Source organism: Rhododendron vialii, chromosome 13a, assembly GCF_030253575.1.
Source record: "Rhododendron vialii isolate Sample 1 chromosome 13a, ASM3025357v1".
NCBI classification, from domain to species: Eukaryota; Viridiplantae; Streptophyta; class Magnoliopsida; order Ericales; family Ericaceae; genus Rhododendron; species Rhododendron vialii.
Window position 1 is genome coordinate 19,514,573 of NC_080569.1, and position 19,610 is coordinate 19,534,182.

The following is a 19,610-nucleotide window of genomic DNA, read 5'->3' on the forward strand; positions in this document are numbered from 1 at the left end:
ATTCGGTGTCTCCTGCTCACACGCTTTAACCGCTTGTGTTTTGCCCTTGCTAGTAGTATTAATTTGGATGCACTGTTAAGTTGTTGCCCAGCCACGATACACCAAACATCTCTCTCTCTCTCTCTCTCTCTCTCTCTCTCTCTCTCTCTCTCTTCAGATTGAAGGAAAACGTACAATATTGGAAGCTATAAGCTTAATTAGCTATGCTAGTAGTGGTATTTGTGTTAGCGTATAAAGATTATTTGTGTGGAGGAGATTAATTACTAATCCGTGTTTATTAATTGCTATATAATTAGAGGTTTATTGGGTAGGGAGGTTGATTGAAAAAGGAGGAGGAGGAGGAGGAGGAGGAGATCCATCATGGATTACTGGAAAACAAAGGTTCTCCCAAAGGTGAAGAAAGTATTTGGGAAAAACGGAACCAAGAAGGCTGCTGCTGCTGAAGCTTGCAAGAACTTCGATGACTCTAAGGTAATCCATCCATCCATCCATCTTTAATTCTTCTAGCTATTTCTTTCATTCATTCTACAAATTCTTCCAATATTTCACTTCTTTACCTTACTTACATACACTACCTACATGCATACATATGGTCTGTAGTATTTAATAATCCGTATAATATTGAGATACCTAACCATAACACTAGTAGCAATGTAATGGTAGCCAATGGAATGGTATGCAGCAGCGAGAATCAAATGTGAATTTTCAAAAGCATCTTTCATGAAAATAGATTTTGGAGCACCTAGCTAATTTGGTCATAAATAGCGGTCATGTATGAGCTAGCTGTATCATTAAAGTTTTTTGAATAAGATATCAACGGGTACGTATCCTGTGTAACGGTTGGGAACAGCTGATCAATACACTTAAAACGCTCATAGAAGCTGATTATGGACAAAAATTAAAAACCTTAGGTGTGTGTATCGAGTGTCATGGTATACTAACCTCGCAAGTAAATTCAGGAAGAATACACCAAGGAGTTCGAAGAGAAGAAGAGTGAGCTCCAGCCTAAAGTAGTCGAAATCTATGAGGCCTCTTCAGTTGAGATCAAGGTAATTCATCAGCTCCTCTCTCTCTCTCTCTCTCTCTCTCTCTCTCTCTCTCTCTTCTATACAAAAAAAAAAAAAAAAAACAAAAAAATAAAACATCTCTCTCTCTCTCTCTCTCTCTCTCTCTCTCTTTCCTTCTCTCTCTTCTATACAAAAAAAAAAAAAAAAAACCAAAACATAAGACATCAAGAAAGAGATCAATCTTATTCCCATCAGGTGTTTCATCCAACCTTTGGTTGGATTCCCTTCTCCTCTCCCCCTACTTGGTGTACACCTATCAAGATTCTTAATAAACTTGTAGCCGTTTCAAAAAAAAGAAAAGAAAAAGGGAGATCGATCTACAACACCCTATAGAATACAGTAACTGCATGACAGACACTAGCATGTAAACACATATAGAGATGCCAAGCACTTGTATTAGACTACCAATGCAACTAAAATCTCCTGTGTCTTTGTTCACAAAATGAAAAATCAAAACAGGCACTGGTTAAGGAACCAAAGGAAGTGGGTCTAAAGAAGTACTCTGCTGGTGTTCAGAAGTTCCTCGATGAGCTCGTTAAAATTGGTACTACTCTTTAATATCCTCTATGATTTGATAAATGTGTTGATAGCACACTATACAAATAACTAACTTGTGTCCGTAATCATTGCAAAGATTTTCCAGGATCGAAGCCAATTTGTGAAGCATCTACAAAGCTAGGGCCAACTTTGGTTCCAGGACCAATTTTCTTTGTATTTGAGAAGGTCTCAACATTCATAGTCACGGAAGAGAAACTGGTGGAGCCTCCCCCAGCCGAGGCCGAAACATCTGTTGCAGCCGAAGAAGGTAAAGAGGTAGTGGTTGAAGAGGAAAAGAAAGAAGAAGCGGTGGCTGTGGTTGAGACTGCTGCTGAACCTGAGGCAGAAGCCGAGCCAGGTACCACCACGGAGCTGCCACCGAAGGTGGAAGAACCTGTAGCAGCAGAGCCACCAAAGCCTTGATGAGCACATGACAGAAGGACAAGTGAACTAGCAAGTTGTGTAAGACTAGGTGCTAGACTGTTTGTGTACCAGTTTATGTTAAATTTTTTATTCTTTATTGTTGTCTACCCCTTCTCCGTTGTAATTTGTCTTGTCTTCGTCCCCTGTATGATTGTGTGATATATTCTGTTTCTTGGTTCTCAAAGCTTTCACATTCACTTGTATTTTTGCTGATCATTTGCGAAGTTGTAATATTTACAGTGTATTTCTTCATTTTTAAGGAAAAGCAAAACCTTCTGCAGGGTTGTTCATCTGCTTGGACTCTCTCTCTCTCTCTCTCTCTCTCTCTCTCAACACTTCACACCAACAATTTTCTTGGGGTCCAAAGTCGCACCAACATTTTTGTCAAATAGGAACAGCACACATAACAACCACAAGAACGAGAAAAAGCAATGGTGCAGCTCACCCTCGTGTTGTAGACCATGTTACATGAAACTGAGTATTGATGTTGGGTGCAGATATGTGTTTTGAGTATCGACTTCATCTAAAATTTTGATAATAATTTCTAAGGATACGGACATGCAGACCTATCTAAAATCCTTAATAATGATTTTTATTTTCTTTCTTAAATAGTACCTTTTGTTATTTATTACTCCCTCTGTCTCTTTTTAAGTGTCTTGCTTCGTAACTCCAACTTATTAAAAAGACATCATCATTACACCTTTCACATTAACTTTTTCCTCCACTTTCCCTACTTACCCATTATCATTACATTTTTACTCACTAACTTTTCAAAATGAAATCTACTTTTAGGGACAAAATAGACAATGTACCAACTTTTACCTCCCTAACTTTACAAAATGAACACTTATTAAGGGACAACCCAAAATGGAATACTGAACACAAAAAAAGGGACGGAGGGAGTACTAGTTATTTTAGATCCTTTTTTTTTTTTTTTTTTGCATATTATAAGAGTTCTATGCATAGCACACAAGAAATTTAAGTTGGAAAATATACGTGCCAAGTTTCTTTTCTTTCTTATAAATAGTACTTTTTGTTATTTATTAACTAGTTATTTTAGATTTTTTTTTTTCATATTATAAGAGTTCTATGCATAGCACACAAGAAATTTAAGTTGGAAAATATACGTGTGAAGTTTATTCTTCTTCTTTTTTGGCTAGATATATACGTGGTAAATCATTGCTCAACTAAACATGTCAAACACACATCTCAAACCTTTATCCATACATATTGAAGGATTCATGTAACAGAGGTTGTAGAACAATAGTAAGCTCAGGATTTGATTTTCCAAAATCTGACCAAATCATAGTCTTACAAGATAAGATTAAAAGAAAGAAGCTACCTATTGCCAAGTATTTTCAGGCTGTCAGCAAAGATTAATAGATAATTGAAAGTAACTTGTGTTGCTAGGTAGTGAAATGATTGGTGGGGCATTTTCGTATTATAAAAGTAGAATAATAATTTAGCAGTAACCAATTGGAACCAGAGGCGTCTTCCCACAAGCAACAAAGGTAAGCAGCTTGAAAACTACGTATGCTCTCTCTCTCTCTCTCCTTCTTTAGTTACGAAAACTACCCTCACCACATTCATGATTGATGATTAAATTCTCATTTGCAACAAATACATGTCCAGTGCTACGATAAACACCATTTTACGTCGTCATTGCCGGCCAATAAAAAAAAGCATATTTTTTTCAATTTCTGTGCACCAAATTAAAAATCTCAATTAAGTAGTTCTTTAAAGGAAAATGATTTTGTCACACCATTTTTTGATAATTCCACACCCTGCAAGTGCATTTTTGCACCAAAAAATACACTTGCAGGTGTGGCATTATCAAAAAAGGGTATGGCAAAATCACTATCCTTCTTTAAAATGGTGAAAAAAACTTTTAAAAATTATACACGGAAGTACTTTATTTTATGCTAGATAATTCCGCGTTTTTTATTTATTTATAGGGAACACTTATAAAGGAACACAAGTAGTACTATTTTTCTTTATTTTCTAAGTGACAGAGCCTACTTAAACCAAAAAAGAAAAAAGACAACTAAGCAACTTCTTCCATCCTGAGAAACATTCCTCCCACTGACCCAACCAAAAAAATTCAAATTGATATAACTGTTACACTCAATACTTAGGTGGTAATCTCTAACTCTCGCGCTTGTGCAGAACATTGCTGTCAGTAATGAGGAGCAGAGCTCTCTCAGGAACATGTTAACTCTCTACCATGCAGGCTGGCTACAGCCTACAGCCTCTGGGCGAATTTAACACAGTAGCAGGAGAGTAGTCGTTAAAATGCTGCAGCAGCAATCACCCATGTCCCTTCTGTGGACTGACTGAGTCTTATGCTCATGCAAAAACTACAGATTCTTCCTGTAATATTGGACAACATCCTATGGTTCATCTGCTGCTACTGTATGCTTCTCTCACAGAGTCATGGTACTCAATTCAAGGGGGTTCAGCTGACATAAGTACCATTTAACAGACCATCAGAAAGCTGTATGAGAAAAACTAAGAGAACTGTATGGGCCACCAGACCAGTTTATTGATACACAGCATCAACCCCTAACAACAAGGCTACCTTGCGATACTTGTGAAGCAATATCCCGCAAACCAATTGAGGTCTACTTCATGAATCCGCTGTCTCCTTTGCGATAATTGAGAAGCAATGTCCCACAACTAACCTAAGATATCTGTAAGGGACATCAAAGCCACAAATGATTCAGAAAACAAGAGGTCCTGGTAAAGAAGGATTTGCATTTCAGATTTCCAACTTCTAATGAAGTCAGATCTTGCAACTAAGACAGCCATCTACCAAATTATACCTGTAAATTCTGAAGGCTAATATGTAATTTCTCAGAGGAGAATCTTAACAAAATGCTGATTTAGAAAAGAAGAATTTCTCACAGAGGTGAGATGAAGAGAGATTTTTATACAGGATCAGGTAAGAGAGTCATCAGCTGGAGCAATTACTCTACCATACTTCTGCCATTTAAAATGAAAAACAAAAAACGGAAAATTTTACAGAAATGACACTTTTAAGTATTCCTGTCTTCTGATTCCCAAGGTTATACACAATAAAAGGGGTGGGGGCATTCATTAGGAATAGAAAAGATGATTCACAGCAGATCTCAGAAAATGCTATAACCAACTGTATCTGTGTTTCTGGGTGCGTACAACGAGTAATGAGGTAGGAACTGCAGAAGAACAGTTTATTGATGATATATTCAGGGAACTTCTAAGTTCTATCCTTCAATTCCAACTACTATATGGAGTTCTTAGTACACACGAAACCAAAAAAATGCAGCACCATCAATTTTTAGGAATGTAAAGTTCATCATTACAAAGGTGGTGAGGATGGAATAGATATGTTTGCATCAGTAAGACATTGGATTTAATCAGAACATTAGAAGACCTAGTCCATATGCTGGTCAAGTCTAACCTAAAACCTAAATGACCTGCTAAGAAAATTGGGACTTAGAATCTCAATGAAGCTAAAAATCTTGATAAAATGAAGCTAAAAATCTTGATAAAATGAAGCTAAAAATCTTGATACGATGCATGCGGGGCTGAATAACAAAAGACAAAGAACAGTCATTTTTTTATGATGTGCACTTGGAGGGGGGGCGAGCTAGTACAGGAAACCAAGATGAATAATATAAACAATAAAATAGTTAGAAGTTCATGGTGTGTAAGATTATTATAAGTTGGGAGGATATAGCAACTATAGAGAACTTGGAGCATCCTAGTTCTGCGGGAAAGGGTCTTTGTGAATGGAAGGATGTTTGCGGGCTAATTGTCTAGTCTTCGATGATATCAGGACTGAGCTAGGGGGGTAATTGTTGGATTCAAAAGAAGAAATGCCAAGGGGTGGAGAATCGTTTCCAAAAGTCTGAGGAAATTCTTGCATTTAAGAGAAAAAAAGGAGTTGATGGATGTTGCCACATTTTTGCATTTGACATCATGGTACAATTAGGATTAGCCGTTTATACAAGGATCGATAGAATTTTTACGGAATCAGCTTCTCTGCAGTCCTGTTTGGAACTGCACGGAGCAGTTTGCCCATATCTGGACCCCTTCTCAATAATGTGAGCCATTCATATTGTAGGGCTCGTCAGGTAGTATGTCCTCATACAAATTCAAGTTGACCAGCACAGCAGCATTTTAGTGTTGTTGATCAAAACACAAAAAGAATACTTTGGTGTAGCAAAAATGGATAGACTATTTAATTTTGCGACATAAAAGCGTTACAATTAATTAGTTGTGGGAGCCTAATTAACTTGAATTTTTGGGTGGACACTCTTTCCAACGGGCCTACGATAGTAATGGCTTGGACCATCAAGGAGATGTCCAGTATAGGCAAACTGCTCCGTGTAGTCAAATTTAGGACGGCAGAGAAGCTGAACTCATTTTTCATCTCATTAAATGGGGATGAAAACTTCTCTACTTTCTCACAAATTACCTTATGGAGGCCGGTGTCAAATCCATAGCGCATTTTGATTACGGGGTTATAGATGGTGGGAGGAGTCCCTTTTGTTGTGAAAACAAGCGGCTCGAGAAGGATAGATCTGTGGACAAGGCTGACTAGTGGCGGAACCATTATTTAGTTGAAAGGGGACCCAAGCTCTGTAGTGGTAATGGTTGTGGAACAAGTGTTTAATGACCTGACTGACCTCTGAGAAAGCTAAAGCTCTGGAGTGTATTGAGAAGTGGCATCGGAAAGATATGGAGTCAGAAGAGGAAACTGTTTGAAGAAAAAGAAACAAAATAAGAGTTGGGTAGCACTGTTCTGATGGTTAGTTGGAGAAAAAAAATCAAGGCTTGAGGCTTAAGAAGGCAGGAATACTAAGTTCTTCACTAAACTAACGAATTCCTATGAGGCGTAACTTTACTGATCATGTGGCCATGGATGGAGAAGAGACGAGGGAGTAGAAGGACTCTGTTGAGTATTATGCAAATCTATACACTTTCTTGTTCTCATAGTCATAGACCTACTGTTGATGCTATGATTTTGACACTCTTGGATGAGGAGGAGGAGCACCTGGAGAGGGGGTTTAATGGAGGAGGTGTTGAAACCCAGATAAAGGGATAAAATAAGTTTATGATACTTTCCAGTGAACACGTTCTATATAATTGTGTTTTATACAGTCATTGACTCATTATATGTACTAACTACTTGCGCAATTGCTATAACATGCGTAAAAGTGCTTCTTTTAAACATACTAAGTTACATGCATAAAGTTCTTCTTTTACACTCAACCATATAGAGTTAAATTTCACATTTCCCCCCTGCACAAGTTGCAATATAACATGCAGATAAATCACATAAAGCCCTGCATTTCCAGCTTAATATAGTCTCATATTGCATGTTACTTTGAATATTTTGCAATTATCTTGCATAATACTATGGTTTCTCATGTTTTTATTATGTGTAGCTATCTTCAAAAAAAAAAAAAAAAATTACGTGTAGCTTATCATATTTCCACGTTGTAGTTTTGAGATATAATAGTGGTCCATAGATTTTAAAAGCATGCTCAAAGTTTTTGCCTCGAGGGGCTGGTATCAATACCTTGTACTAAAATGGTATGATGCAAGGAAAGGCATTCAAAGTATTGGTCGAGACATAGTGAAAAATGCCTCACTAGGAACTGCTTTGAGTCGTTTCTCACATATATAAGTTTCTTGTTGGAGCAGATTCACTCACCAACTTGCCACAAAGCAAAAAAAAGAAAGAAAGAAAAGGAATGGCTTACCAGGGAATCAGCTGGCTGTGCAGGCATCAATTCATGGAAAGAGACCTTTTATGAATTGCATGAGGTTATCAGTTGTAACATTGTGACCGAATTCCATGTTCTAAACTCAATAATGACATGGAAGGGGAAGAAAAAGGCAACCATATTTTATCAGAGTGTAGAAATTCATGTTTACCTTCTTAAAAATCAGGTACTACTACTGTTGCTGTTTCTCCCAAACAATAACCCAGGAAACTGTGAAAGCAAAGACTGAAAAATTCTTGCAGGGCCTGTTTTGTTCACTGCCTCGACTTCATTTGCCTGCAATATATCATCACTATCTCGCCAAAACTTAATGACATGGAGACTCTCCTCTTCTGTTGATCTCTGCACAACAATTCTGGAAGCATAACCCTTATCTCTCATTTGAAGGCATATTTCTGAGGGATTGTTCGCTGTAAGAGTAACCATGTACAACCAGCCCCTATCGGACAAAAGTTTGTCAGCAACGGGTAATATCTTATCAATGACACACCGACCATTCTCCCCCCCAGCCCAAGCCGAGGCAATCCCATCACGGCCTACTTCCTCTTCAGGTGTTGGCACATAAGGTGGATTCACAACCATCACATCCACCAATCCTGCCAGTCTCTCCTCCAGCCCTGATGCAATGTCAGTAGTTATCAATTCTGCATGAACCCCATGTGCTTCAAGTGTCTCACTGGTCACTCTCACAGCATGAGGATTGATGTCGGTAGCAATATAATAGGCCCCGCAGGCCCCCTGCCCAAGCACAAGAGCTAGAGACGTAATAACATATCCACTACCGCACCCAACTTCCATGCACAGTTTCGGATTATGCATTAACAAGTTCATCTGATCAGCTAGAAGCGCATCAACCAACGCAAATGAGTCATCACATGGTTCATAAACTTCAGGATGTGAACTTACAAGGCGAATTTGTGCAATTTTGGATGGCATCTTCTATTGTATCTGAAAATGACAGAGAGCCAGAGAGAGGCTGAGAACTTATTAGAACTAGTCATTGAGTAAAATACTAACGGATTATAAATCTTAGTAGCACGAAGAGGGGGTGGGGGAGCGAAGGCACCTAAAAGCTCCTAAGGTTGGGAGCGCCTAAGGAGCGTATATAGATTATATAAAAATATGTGTATATAATATCTTTGAATACTTAACCATTAAAAGAACGGTTTTGCAAACCAAGATAATATACACATAATCCCAAACAAGTTTGGACATCAATGCATATTTCACGGATATTAACACACTTTCACAAATATCAATACACCTTTCTCGGATATCAATACACATTTTACCTATTATTCTACACCCTTTGAGTGGATGTTAGAATAATCCTTAAAGGAAAAGAGTTATTGTAAATTTTCACGATCTTCAAGTGTAATTATTGGAAGTTACATATTCTCAATTTGCAAAACTTCTTGACTAAAAAGTAAGAGAATAACCGCCTTAATGGCCCGATAAGCTCTCATCTTAGTTCGGAGCGAGCTCCCGTCTAGGGAACGCACCCATTTTAAAAGGATCCTGCTACTAAGTTATAAGTACTAGCTTTTAAAGATCGCATTTAGAACAGTAATGACTACGACTCTATGAAACTGAGGGGAACAAAAACTAACGAACCTAATTTCATTGATACTGTACTAGTTTTTTTCCCTTCATTTGTGTCTTTTACCAGTCCAAATGGACTGAGAGAATCTCTTTTTCCCAGAGATTCAAGTTTGGAAGTGCAATTCAGGGCAGCATAAAAGTCAATCAAAAACATATCAGCACGGCAGTGGGTGGCCAGCTGTAGCCCCTCTCAGAAGATGGTAGGCAGTAGGTACAGAGCTCTAAAGAGATCACAAGATGGAGGGGTGATAGCTGCATAGAGCTGGAGACCTCCTCCTCAAAGGAGAGTGAGCTTTGGTCGATAGTTCAACCATATGCAGTTATTCCTTATTCAGGGTAGCCATGCTCCAAGTAAGGAGAATGGAGTATCATAAGTCATGGTAAAAACGCCAGGCTAAGTAGCACCTGATCAGTTACCAAGTGCCCCAAAAGCAAAAGCCATTCCGAAATGGGCTTAACACCCTCCCTCACGTGCAATCCCGACTTGCCCGTGGAGATGAAAACATCCAAACACAACACACAATACAATGCGATGGAGAGAAGCATAATGCAAATGGAGATAAATGAAATGAAGAGACTTGAACCCAAATCATCAAGGATATGATACCCACCGAGTATCCAAAATCTTAAGCTGTTATAGCGAATGAACTTAACATTGTATATAAGCTATCCAACACAGACACGGAACATGACACGGCCAAGCTGACACGCAAATTTCAAAAAAAATGGAGCACACAACAAGATGGGGGAGCCGTTAATTTCTCTATGTCTTTCTTCACAATAGATGTTTTAATAGCAATATTGAAAGAGACATAAGTATAATATCTGCTGCAACTGTACAATTACTGCTAATCAATTATAATCCTTCATGTACACCACCACAAAACACTCCGTTAGGGTTTCCACTGTAGAAAAGAAAGAGAAAGACAGAAAAAAGAACATAATGCACTGTTTATTAAAGAGAGAAAGAGTCGAAGAGGGAGCGGGAGAGTTACCTGAAGCGAAGGCCGGAGATCGGTGATCGAATGCCGGCGGTGGGCTATCAGCGGCCGGCGAGGGCGTGGGCGAGGGGGGTCGACGAAGATTGCTTTCGGTTTATGCTCTTGACAGGAGTACTTCCTTTGTGATCCGAAAATTTTATTAAAGGGGGATTTTTAGGCCGACCCAAAAAATTAGGCTCGGACTTAATTCAATCCAGCACAAAATATTCTATACCTCTTTAGTACCGGTGCTATATTGTGGACAAAAATACCCCTCGCAGGTCAAAACAAGCATTCCGGATCCTCTCTCGGGTCAAAAATACACCTCGCGGGTCACATTCCCGAACCCTCTCCATACGGCTCAACAAAACTCTCTCTCTCCCCAACCGCTACAGAACCACCCTAACTCTACCGCTACAGAACCCTAACTCTTCCGCTCAACAGCGCTCTCTCTCTCGCTTCGCGCTCTCTCTCTCTCTCTCTCTCTCTCTCGTGCAATCGATCAGGCAACAACATTTCAATATGGCAAAGAAAGGTATGTACATTAAAAAATATCGAAAGTCTATGCGAAATTTCTATGCGAACTGTAAAATATGTATATGAGAACCCTAACTCTCATAAACGTGTTGCGTCTATGTGAAGTATGTGTTTTCGAGTTATGTGAACTATGTGTAGAGTTCTATGTGAACTGTTCTCGATCAGCTCCTTCAAGGAGGAGACTGGCCGCTTCTCCGGCGGCGAAGAGGTCAGGATAATGAGCACTTTCAATGGTTTCGCTTTAGATTTTGAGTTTTTGAGTTTTTTCTATGAGAATTGTGTATTATATATGACATCTGTCTATGAGAACTGTATATTTTTCTACTGGAACATTATATTTTTCTATGAGAACTGTTTATTTTTCTATGAGAACTGTGTACTATACCTATGATGAGACAACATAAACACTCTATCTAACTTTTGTTCATATATTTAACGGGGCACAAGAAGACTTACAAGATTTGAACTGTGTATTTTGTTCCGAAAGAATACATGTTTAAAAAGTTACACGTCATCATACTTATCCATGAGAACTGTGTATTTTCTACGAAAACTGTTTATCAGAATAGTGTATTTTTCTATGAGAACTGTGTATTATACATGAGATTTGTCTATGAGAATTGTGTATTTTCTACTGGAACATTATATTTTTCTATGATAACTATGTATTTTTCTATGAGAATTGTGTATTATACATGACATCTGTTTATGAGAACTGTGTATTTTTCTACTGGAACATTGTATTTTTCTATGAGAACTGTTTATTTTTCTATAGAACTGTGTACTATACCTATGATGAGCCAACGTAAACACTCTATGTCACTTTTGTTCATATATTTAACAGGGCACAAGAAGACTTACACACAAGATTTGAAAACTTCTTACGAGATCAGACCAAGAACACTAACAATGGAGGAGACAGGAGTCATTACAAGATCCAAAACTCAACCTGACATGCCAGCAACCTCGATAGTTAGCCAAGCATCACAGTACCCTTCGCAAACTCGGGGAAAGAAACGACAAAGACCAAAACAGAAAAAGGTCGCCAAGAAACGCCAAAGGCTTACCCAACAATCTGAATCTGAACCAGACTCCCCAATCCAGACCCAAAAGCAAACCCGACGAAAGAAACAACAGAGCCCAAAACAGAAAAAGAAGGCCACGAAACAAGAATCAAAATCAAAATCAAAACCAGACTCCCCAACCCAGATCCAAAAGCAATGCACATTTAGGTCCAATGTAATAAGAACAGTGGGGCTATTGTCAAAACTGAACTTGAACAATGCCCACTTAGAGCTCTTGAAACAAACACCGTTTTGAATGCTGATTGATGCCATTAGGAAAGGCAAGTTAGCCAAAAAAACTTGCATGAAGCACGATAAAACCATCCTGAGTATCATTGAAAACTATGATACCAATGACAGCAAATTCCTCATTGGTGGTAAGAAGGTTGTCATAACAAGGAATGATATCAAGTTAATTTTTGGAATAACTTATGGGAACAAACCAATAGGAATTTGAACAAGAAGAAAAGTGATGTTCCATTTGCAAAAACAAGGGGGATCAAGGAGGCAAGAATTGGTAGTAAAAAGATGAAAGACATGATCAATGAAATACTGCAAAAAAAAAAAAAAAAAGGAATCCATAACTGAAGAAGACATCCAAGATGTAGTCCGCCTTGTATGCATGTTCATTTGCCTGACGCTGTTCTTCTCCACATCAAGAGTCACCATTGCATGGATATATGTGCATTGCATGGAAAAAATAGAAGAAATAAAAGACTAAGACTGGGCACAATCCATTGCAGAAACATTGAATACATCAATGCACAAGTTCCATGACAAACCAAGAGATGCAACAAGATGTGTGGTGGCATTGATGGTAACTTAAATCTATTTTGTTATGAGAAGTATTTTTGGGTATTCTAATAATTTTTTTATTCTAATAATTTCCTTTTACCTGCTTTTGCAGTACTGGATTTGTGAACACACGGATTTGATTGTACGACCAAAAAATGAAGCAATTCCAAGGCTACTAAACTGGAACACCTCAAACCTGAAAAAAAGAATTGATGATTTTGAAGATTTGAGCAATGTCAACATTACGGTATATACACTAATCAAATTGCTTAACTTGGACACGAAAATACACACTTTTCATAGAAAATTACACACTTCTCATAGATAAATACACACTTCTTATAGCAAAAACACATTTCTCATATAAAAAATACACAATTTTCATAGCAAAAACACACTTCTCATACACAGTGCTCATAAAAAAATACACAGTTATCATATGAACAACACAATTCTCATACAAAAAAATACACACTTCTCAATAAAAATACACAATTCTGATTGTGAGTTCACAACTTTTAGGTATATGAGGAAGAACTTCAAGAAACATGTTAAAAGGCTCAAGTCTACAGCATGCCACACCCAGAAGTTGTAGATGACAATGACAGGAAAATTATATCACAGATGATGCAGCATACACAATCTCCTCAAAGTCTGGCACTACGACTTAATGAGATACATTTAACTGAAAAACAGCAAACATCTCCTCTTGTGTCAACATCATCTCCTGAGAAACAACAAGTGTAACAGCCCTGATTTTCAGTCAACAAAAATTTCGTTAAATATTTAAAATTTTCTTTTGATTACTTAGATTGCTTTTATTATTTCCTTTTAAATTCCTATAATTTATCGTAATTACACTTTAGCCCTTCAAAGATCGTTACTTGACTTTTTAAGCCCTACTTAGCAAGTCTAGTTAGTTTCTAACCAACTTGTTGGAGAAACCAAACTAGGAAGTCACCTAGTTACATTTTCCTAACCATAAATGGATCTTTTTGCCCATCTTTGAACCTTGTGAACCTTTTAAACCCTAGACTTGAAAATTTATTAATTATTTTCTTTTATTATTTTGGTTTTCTTCTTTATCCATTGGACAATAAAAGTTAGGAGAACTTTTATCCATTGGATAATAGAAATCCTATTCTTTATATTAAAAGTGTTCCTTGATGGATTTGTTCAAGTACTAATATTTATAAAAAATAGAATTTTATAATTGTTTAAAATGACATTTTGATTATTTTAGTATAAAAGCTTCCTTATTACTTTTGTCCATTGGACAATAAATACTAGGGATTTTATTATCCATTGGGTAATAAGGGTTTTCATAAACTAGTCATTTTCTAAATCCCCATGTGATGTTTGTACCTATATTATATTATGTATGTACCTTGGATTTAAAAGACTTAAGATTTTCTAAGTACTCTTATATTGTTTTATATTGAGATTTTGTACCCAATTAGATTAATTTAATGGGGAGTTGAACTACCTAAAGTACATAGTACCTTTGTTATATATTAGTACATGTACTTGGTTGATTAAAAAAAAAACTTACTAAGTACACATGTGCTAATTGATTAGTTAAAAGGGAAAATCTTAGCCTTTTAAAACTCTTTGACACAAGTACAAAAGTACCTATTATTTTCTTGCACATTGTAATATATATATATGTGTGTGTGTGTGTGTGTGTGTGTATGTGTATACTAGTACAAGAGAGGGAGAGAAAGAGAGAGAGAGGAGAGGGCCGAGAGAGAGAGGGAGGGAGAGAGGGAGGAAGAGAAAGAAGAAAGATTTGGGTTGTACCATGCCTTAACCACCATGATCTTCTTCATCCTTCCAATCTTTGACAAATCTAACCTCCATTGTCCTACTTTGTACAATTATCAATTGTTTAACACAAAATCTTGTACAAACTCTCCTTTCTTCCACAAATCTTCCAAGAATCAAATCCAAGGACTAAACCTAGTCATGCAAGCCTAGGACTAGACTTTGATCTTCCAAGAAAGCTAGATTTCTTGAATTAAAAAATGGGATATGGAGAGAGAGAGAGAGAGAGAGGAGCCGGCCAAGAGGAGGGAGAGGGTGAGCCTTGCCTATAAATAGAAGCTCATTCCAAGCTTAAACTCACACCTTCACTTCTTGCTCTTATTTCTCTCTAGAAATTCTAAGTGTTCTTGGTTCAAAAGTTTAAAGTTTCTTGAGTTTCTTGAGAGTTCTTGAGGGAAACCACCAAACCACTTCCAAAACCACCTCTAGATCTTTAAAGTAACTTAGTTTAGTTAGCAAGTTATTTCTAGGAAGAGGAAAGTTCATCTCTCTTCCTTTCGAAGCAAACCGGAGCCGTTACGCCGCCGAATCACAAAACCGACGACCAAATCTTCGTAGCCGACCACCGCCAAGAAGTAAGGTAGAATCCCTAGCCTACTAACTCTACGTATAGTATAGAATCGTATGTTGGAAAGTAGAATGTCTTTAGTTCAAAGATCTTAACCGTTTTCTCTAAGTATATAAGGTTATCTGTTGACTGTTAAAATTATCTGTCATAAGTATATAAGGTTATCTGTTGAATATTAAGGTCATCTGTCATAAGTGTATAAGGTTATCTGTTGCCTAAAATGTTAGAATTTCATGAAATACTTGAAAGGTGTTTTCTAGAAATAATGAAAAGGATGGGGAATATGTTGAACTCGTCAACTTATGTTTTGAGCATGCTAAATAATATAGAGTTGGATGATCTTGCTAGTTTAGTTTCAAGATTTCAATGAATGCTTTATGATTCCTTATGTGGAAAGTCCTACCGCGGATTCTATGTATGAAAAAGAGACACCGAAATCAAGAAAGTTAGAAACATGGCACCTAGGGTGTGATTAACAAGGAAAAAGTGTTTGAAGAAGGAAATATTTTGAAACTACATAATGACCAATTTTGGTGGCATTATGTGAGTTGGGGGTGTGTGTGTGCCAATGGGAACCCGGAGCAGCGGAACCATTGTGCGGATACTCGGGAATCCGGAGTGGCGGAACCGAGGTAGGGTGTGTGGCTTGGTTACCGCGGAGAGGTGCCAATGGGAACCCGGAGCGACGGAACCATTGTGCGGATACTCGGGAACCCAGAGTAGCGGAACCGAGGTTGGGTGTGTTAAACACAAATTTTGGAAACGTTGATTTGGAAAAAGAAAAGTGGAAAATGGTGACACGGTCTACGATGAGTCGCGTAGGAGAAACACAGAAAATCATGGACACCAACGATAATTGAATATCGAATGTGGATGTGTTATTGTTACTGTCTGTTGTATAATTTCTATTGTTTGTAAGTTAAGGGTTAGTGGGTTTAGATTATTCTATTGAGCTTTTTAAGTTCATAGTGTTACCTTTTGTGACCCTGACATATTATATCGGTGGCGACGCTGGTATAATGTGTCAGACCTTGTAGATTATCAAGATGAACAGTACACCTTGGAGGCTTTTGGAGCTGAGGAGCTGGCTAGGATGGAGGAGCAGGTGGAGCCGTAGTTAGGAACCCTAGAACCCCCTTCATTTGTGTAAATATTGAACTCTTGTGAGAGTTTTGTTGTAATAACGAGCCAGACTCCATTTGGTTTTATCAATAAAATATTTATTTAATGTACCCAAAATTGGAGGCGTTACAACAAGCAATGTTCTCACAATCACAATCAGGCGAGACTATGGTTCCAAGTACCTACCAACCTCTAGACTCCATTAATTTTAGTCAGGGCCGAATTAAAGAGCATAACCAGATGGGTAAATTCTGTGACAGCTTATTGGAGGACAATGATCAAGTTATTATCAAGGATCTCCAGCAACAAGTCTAATATATTCAGAATAAAAAACAAATACTTGAACAACAAAATCACGAACTTCAAAAGGACAAAGATACAATGAAAAATGAGTTGGAGGAAATGCAAAAAGAACGGGATGCAATAAAAGAAAAGCTGCAGAAGATCGTAACTATGTCCAACACAATATTGCATGCCCAAGAACAACACAAGTTCCTTATAGAGCAGTCTTGGAAAAAGAACAATGATACAATAAAAAATCAACTGTTGGAAATGGAAAAAGAAAGGGATTCACTAGAACAAAAAGCTGCAAAAGATGGATACTATGTCAAACGTTTTGAAAAAGGACAGGGATGAAATGGAAAAACAGCTGCTGGAAATGGGAAAAGAAAGGGATGAATTGGAAAAACAGAAACATATGATGCTGCAACAGTTTGAAATTGACAAGAACAAAATCAAAAAGGCCCTTACGATGTAAATTGAATCCCTAATAACCGAGAAGGGCCAACTGCAAAAGTATCTGAGTACAACTGAACAAAGGCAAAAGGCTATAATTGTTCAAAAAGATGCAAAAATACGCAGTCTAACCAACAAGCTTTCCCTCACCAGCAAGCTTTCTGTCCAACAGCGACATACCAAAGAACTTCAAAAGCATTTACCAGCTCTCGAGACTGATTCCTCTTTGCTCACACAAAGAAGTGAGGAAGCAATACATAACATCACACAAACGTACACTAATCAGAAGATTGAGCTAGTGGTCCATGAAGTTACACAACTATATGCTCATGCCGGGAAAAATTCTGAAGGGGACAACAAAGATGATAATGCAAAACGAAGACCACGAAGGCAAAAAATGGATGACAACTATTACTACGGTTCAATCACAAAGGATGGTCGCAAAAAAGAACAAATTGTCCTTGTCGAAAGTGACAAGCCACAAGCAAAAATCAAGAAACTTGATGACAAAATTCCTCCCCTAGGAAAAAAGGCAGACATTGTCCTTGCCTTGCTACCTGACGAATGCCAATAAACAATTAGAAAATTTTGGGAACTCAAGGAGGGATGGTAAAAATGCTAAACCCAACAACTTACTGTTTTTAAATCATTTCAGATTAGCTAATGTTATGTATATCGTGCAGTACACATATATGGGATTGTGAATTAGATGACCTGCGCATATATCAAGAAGATGTGAGGTTTCTGCTATGTGATCGAGAATTAACAGGCCAGGTAACACAATAAAAAAAGAAGCAACTTTCTTTCTGTATTTTAAGAGAAGTGTATATGAGATCTGTGCTTTTGTATGAGAACTGTATTTTTTCTATCAAAACTGTGTTTTTTCTATCAAAACTGTATTTTTTCTATCAGAATTGTACGTGATAAACAAATACTTTTTACATTCTGATACAGCCAATAGATGTCTACGTTCACTTACTGACTACAACACTACAACCACCAACATCTGGACCATTCTTTTCATTGGGAATAGAAGATTCCCAATAAGATATGTCGTTTGTCTTCAACAGCTTTTCATCAGTAAGAAAAGGAAGCACTCTCTCACAATTCATGTAGCATACACTCACAGTTAAGAAGTTGCCTAATTATCTTCTTTCCAAACAGACCTTCCTTGGAGGTGATCAAAACTCAGCTAACAGAGCACTTGATGTCGTTCGCTCAAAGATTTTGAACACCAGAACAATCCTTATCCCAATATTTGGTTCAAACCATTATACTTTGCTTGAGCTAGACATTATTGACCAAGAATGGAGGTTCAACAACTCCATCCACAGACAAGGGAGAAGAGATAAATACTGTGAAGCAATTGCCAATCTGGTAACATAATCCCTCCTTATTCTAAGAAAAATATATGAACTCTTTCAACTGTGTATTGTAGTCTACGTGAACAGACTATGTGAAATGTGTATCGTTAATGTATCCATGATCATATTCTGTAACAGAGAAAGAATGTCACGAACTACATCAACCAACAATGCAAGAAGAAGATTAAAACCTCTGCAAAGCTCGTGGACAATGCACCACAACAAAAACCAGGCTCGTAAGTATCCTTCAACTTCCAAAACTCGTCACTGCTTCTTATATAAGCCCCTAACATTAGTCTTGTATTCACAGGGTTGATTGTGCAGTTGTTGTTGCCTACATCATTCGCCAAAAGCTAATGAAAAAAGCAATTCAAAGCGACCTTACAAAACAACAATGCCTTCAAATGAGAGCTGATATTGTGCAAGCATTTGTCAGTGACCCGAAGAGATCATGGACTCCAGAGATCTGTCATAATAGGATGGAAAATCTCAGACTGCAAAAATATTATGACGAGCAGGAGCTTCTTTAAGAGAAGAAAAAAAAGGCATAGATTCAATTTACTCATCAAAGTTGGTAGTGGTGTTGTTCATTAGTTGTATAGTGGTTAATGAGTTGTTTAGTTTATTGGTAAATGAAGATATACAATCTCAGACTGCAAAAATAGTTTTGGATGTGAAAGTAGTGCAGATGGGTAATGACATGGTGGAGGTGTTGTTCATGACTTGTATAGTGGTTAATGCGTACTGTTCAGTTTAGTGGTTAATGAAAATATACAATCATCTTTCTCTGAACTCGATTTTTCATTGTTCACAATTTGCAGTTCGCATGGATGAAATACACAGTTCTCATACACACTTTTCATACAAAAATTTGCAGTTCGTATAGAAAAAATACAGTTCTCATAGGAAAATTCACAATTCTCATAGAAACCTAACATAGCAGAAACCTCATTAACCATTGCAAAAGTATTAGTTTCGGATGTGGACTAGTTTTGGATGTGAAAGTAGTGCAGATGGGTAATGACATGATGGAGGTATTGTTCATGACATGTATAGTGGTTAATGAGTTGTTTAGTTTAGTGGTTAATGAAGATATACAATCATCTTTCTCTAAACTCCATTTTTCATTGTTCACAGTTTGCAGTTCGCATAAAGGAAAAACACAGTTCTCATAGAAAAATTTGCAGTTCACATAGAAAAAACACAGTTCTCATAGGA

The 19,610-nt window shown here is 37.5% G+C and overlaps 3 protein-coding genes across 8 annotated transcripts; 2 read left to right on the forward strand and 1 right to left on the reverse strand.

Annotated features, from left to right (window-relative positions):
* The first annotated feature begins 306 nt into the window (after positions 1 to 306).
* Positions 307 to 2,317, forward strand: LOC131315190 (plasma membrane-associated cation-binding protein 1). Its single transcript, XM_058344301.1, has 4 exons — positions 307 to 471; positions 960 to 1,049; positions 1,527 to 1,611; positions 1,702 to 2,317. Exons 1-4 carry the CDS (start codon positions 361 to 363, stop codon positions 2,025 to 2,027), a joined length of 612 nt encoding a protein of 203 aa, XP_058200284.1. The 5' UTR covers positions 307 to 360; the 3' UTR covers positions 2,028 to 2,317.
* Positions 2,318 to 4,110: 1,793 nt separating this feature from the next.
* LOC131313659 (uncharacterized) lies at positions 4,111 to 10,548 on the reverse strand. Of its 6 annotated transcripts, XR_009196265.1 has the most exons (5): positions 10,399 to 10,542; positions 7,953 to 8,749; positions 7,778 to 7,822; positions 4,606 to 4,717; positions 4,111 to 4,486 (listed from the first exon to the last, which is right to left on the reverse strand). XR_009196265.1 is itself a non-coding variant. In XM_058342093.1 (3 exons), exon 2 carries the CDS (start codon positions 8,735 to 8,737, stop codon positions 7,964 to 7,966), a length of 774 nt encoding a protein of 257 aa, XP_058198076.1. In that variant the 5' UTR covers positions 8,738 to 8,749; positions 10,399 to 10,548; the 3' UTR covers positions 4,111 to 4,717; positions 7,953 to 7,963. The 6 variants fall into 6 exon arrangements, 3 of the variants coding, with proteins under 3 accessions (XP_058198076.1, XP_058198078.1, XP_058198079.1); XR_009196263.1 differs by having other exon boundaries at positions 4,111 to 4,717; XR_009196264.1 differs by having other exon boundaries at positions 4,111 to 4,717; positions 7,778 to 8,749.
* Positions 10,549 to 10,795: 247 nt separating this feature from the next.
* LOC131314196 (uncharacterized) lies at positions 10,796 to 12,297 on the forward strand. The gene is made up of 2 exons (XM_058342695.1): positions 10,796 to 10,918; positions 11,765 to 12,297. Exons 1-2 carry the CDS (start codon positions 10,906 to 10,908, stop codon positions 12,238 to 12,240), a joined length of 489 nt encoding a protein of 162 aa, XP_058198678.1. The 5' UTR covers positions 10,796 to 10,905; the 3' UTR covers positions 12,241 to 12,297.
* Positions 12,298 to 19,610: the final 7,313 nt, after the last annotated feature.

Coding starts and splice junctions, on each gene's coding strand:
- LOC131315190 (XM_058344301.1), top strand. CDS start 361: ATGGATTACTGGAAAACAAAGGTTCTCCCAAAGGTGAAGAAAGTATTT. Junction 472..959: donor AGAACTTCGATGACTCTAAG/GTAATCCATCCA, acceptor AAGTAAATTCAG/GAAGAATACACCAAGGAGTT. Junction 1,050..1,526: donor CCTCTTCAGTTGAGATCAAG/GTAATTCATCAG, acceptor AAATCAAAACAG/GCACTGGTTAAGGAACCAAA.
- LOC131313659 (XM_058342093.1), bottom strand. CDS start 8,737: ATGCCATCCAAAATTGCACAAATTCGCCTTGTAAGTTCACATCCTGAA.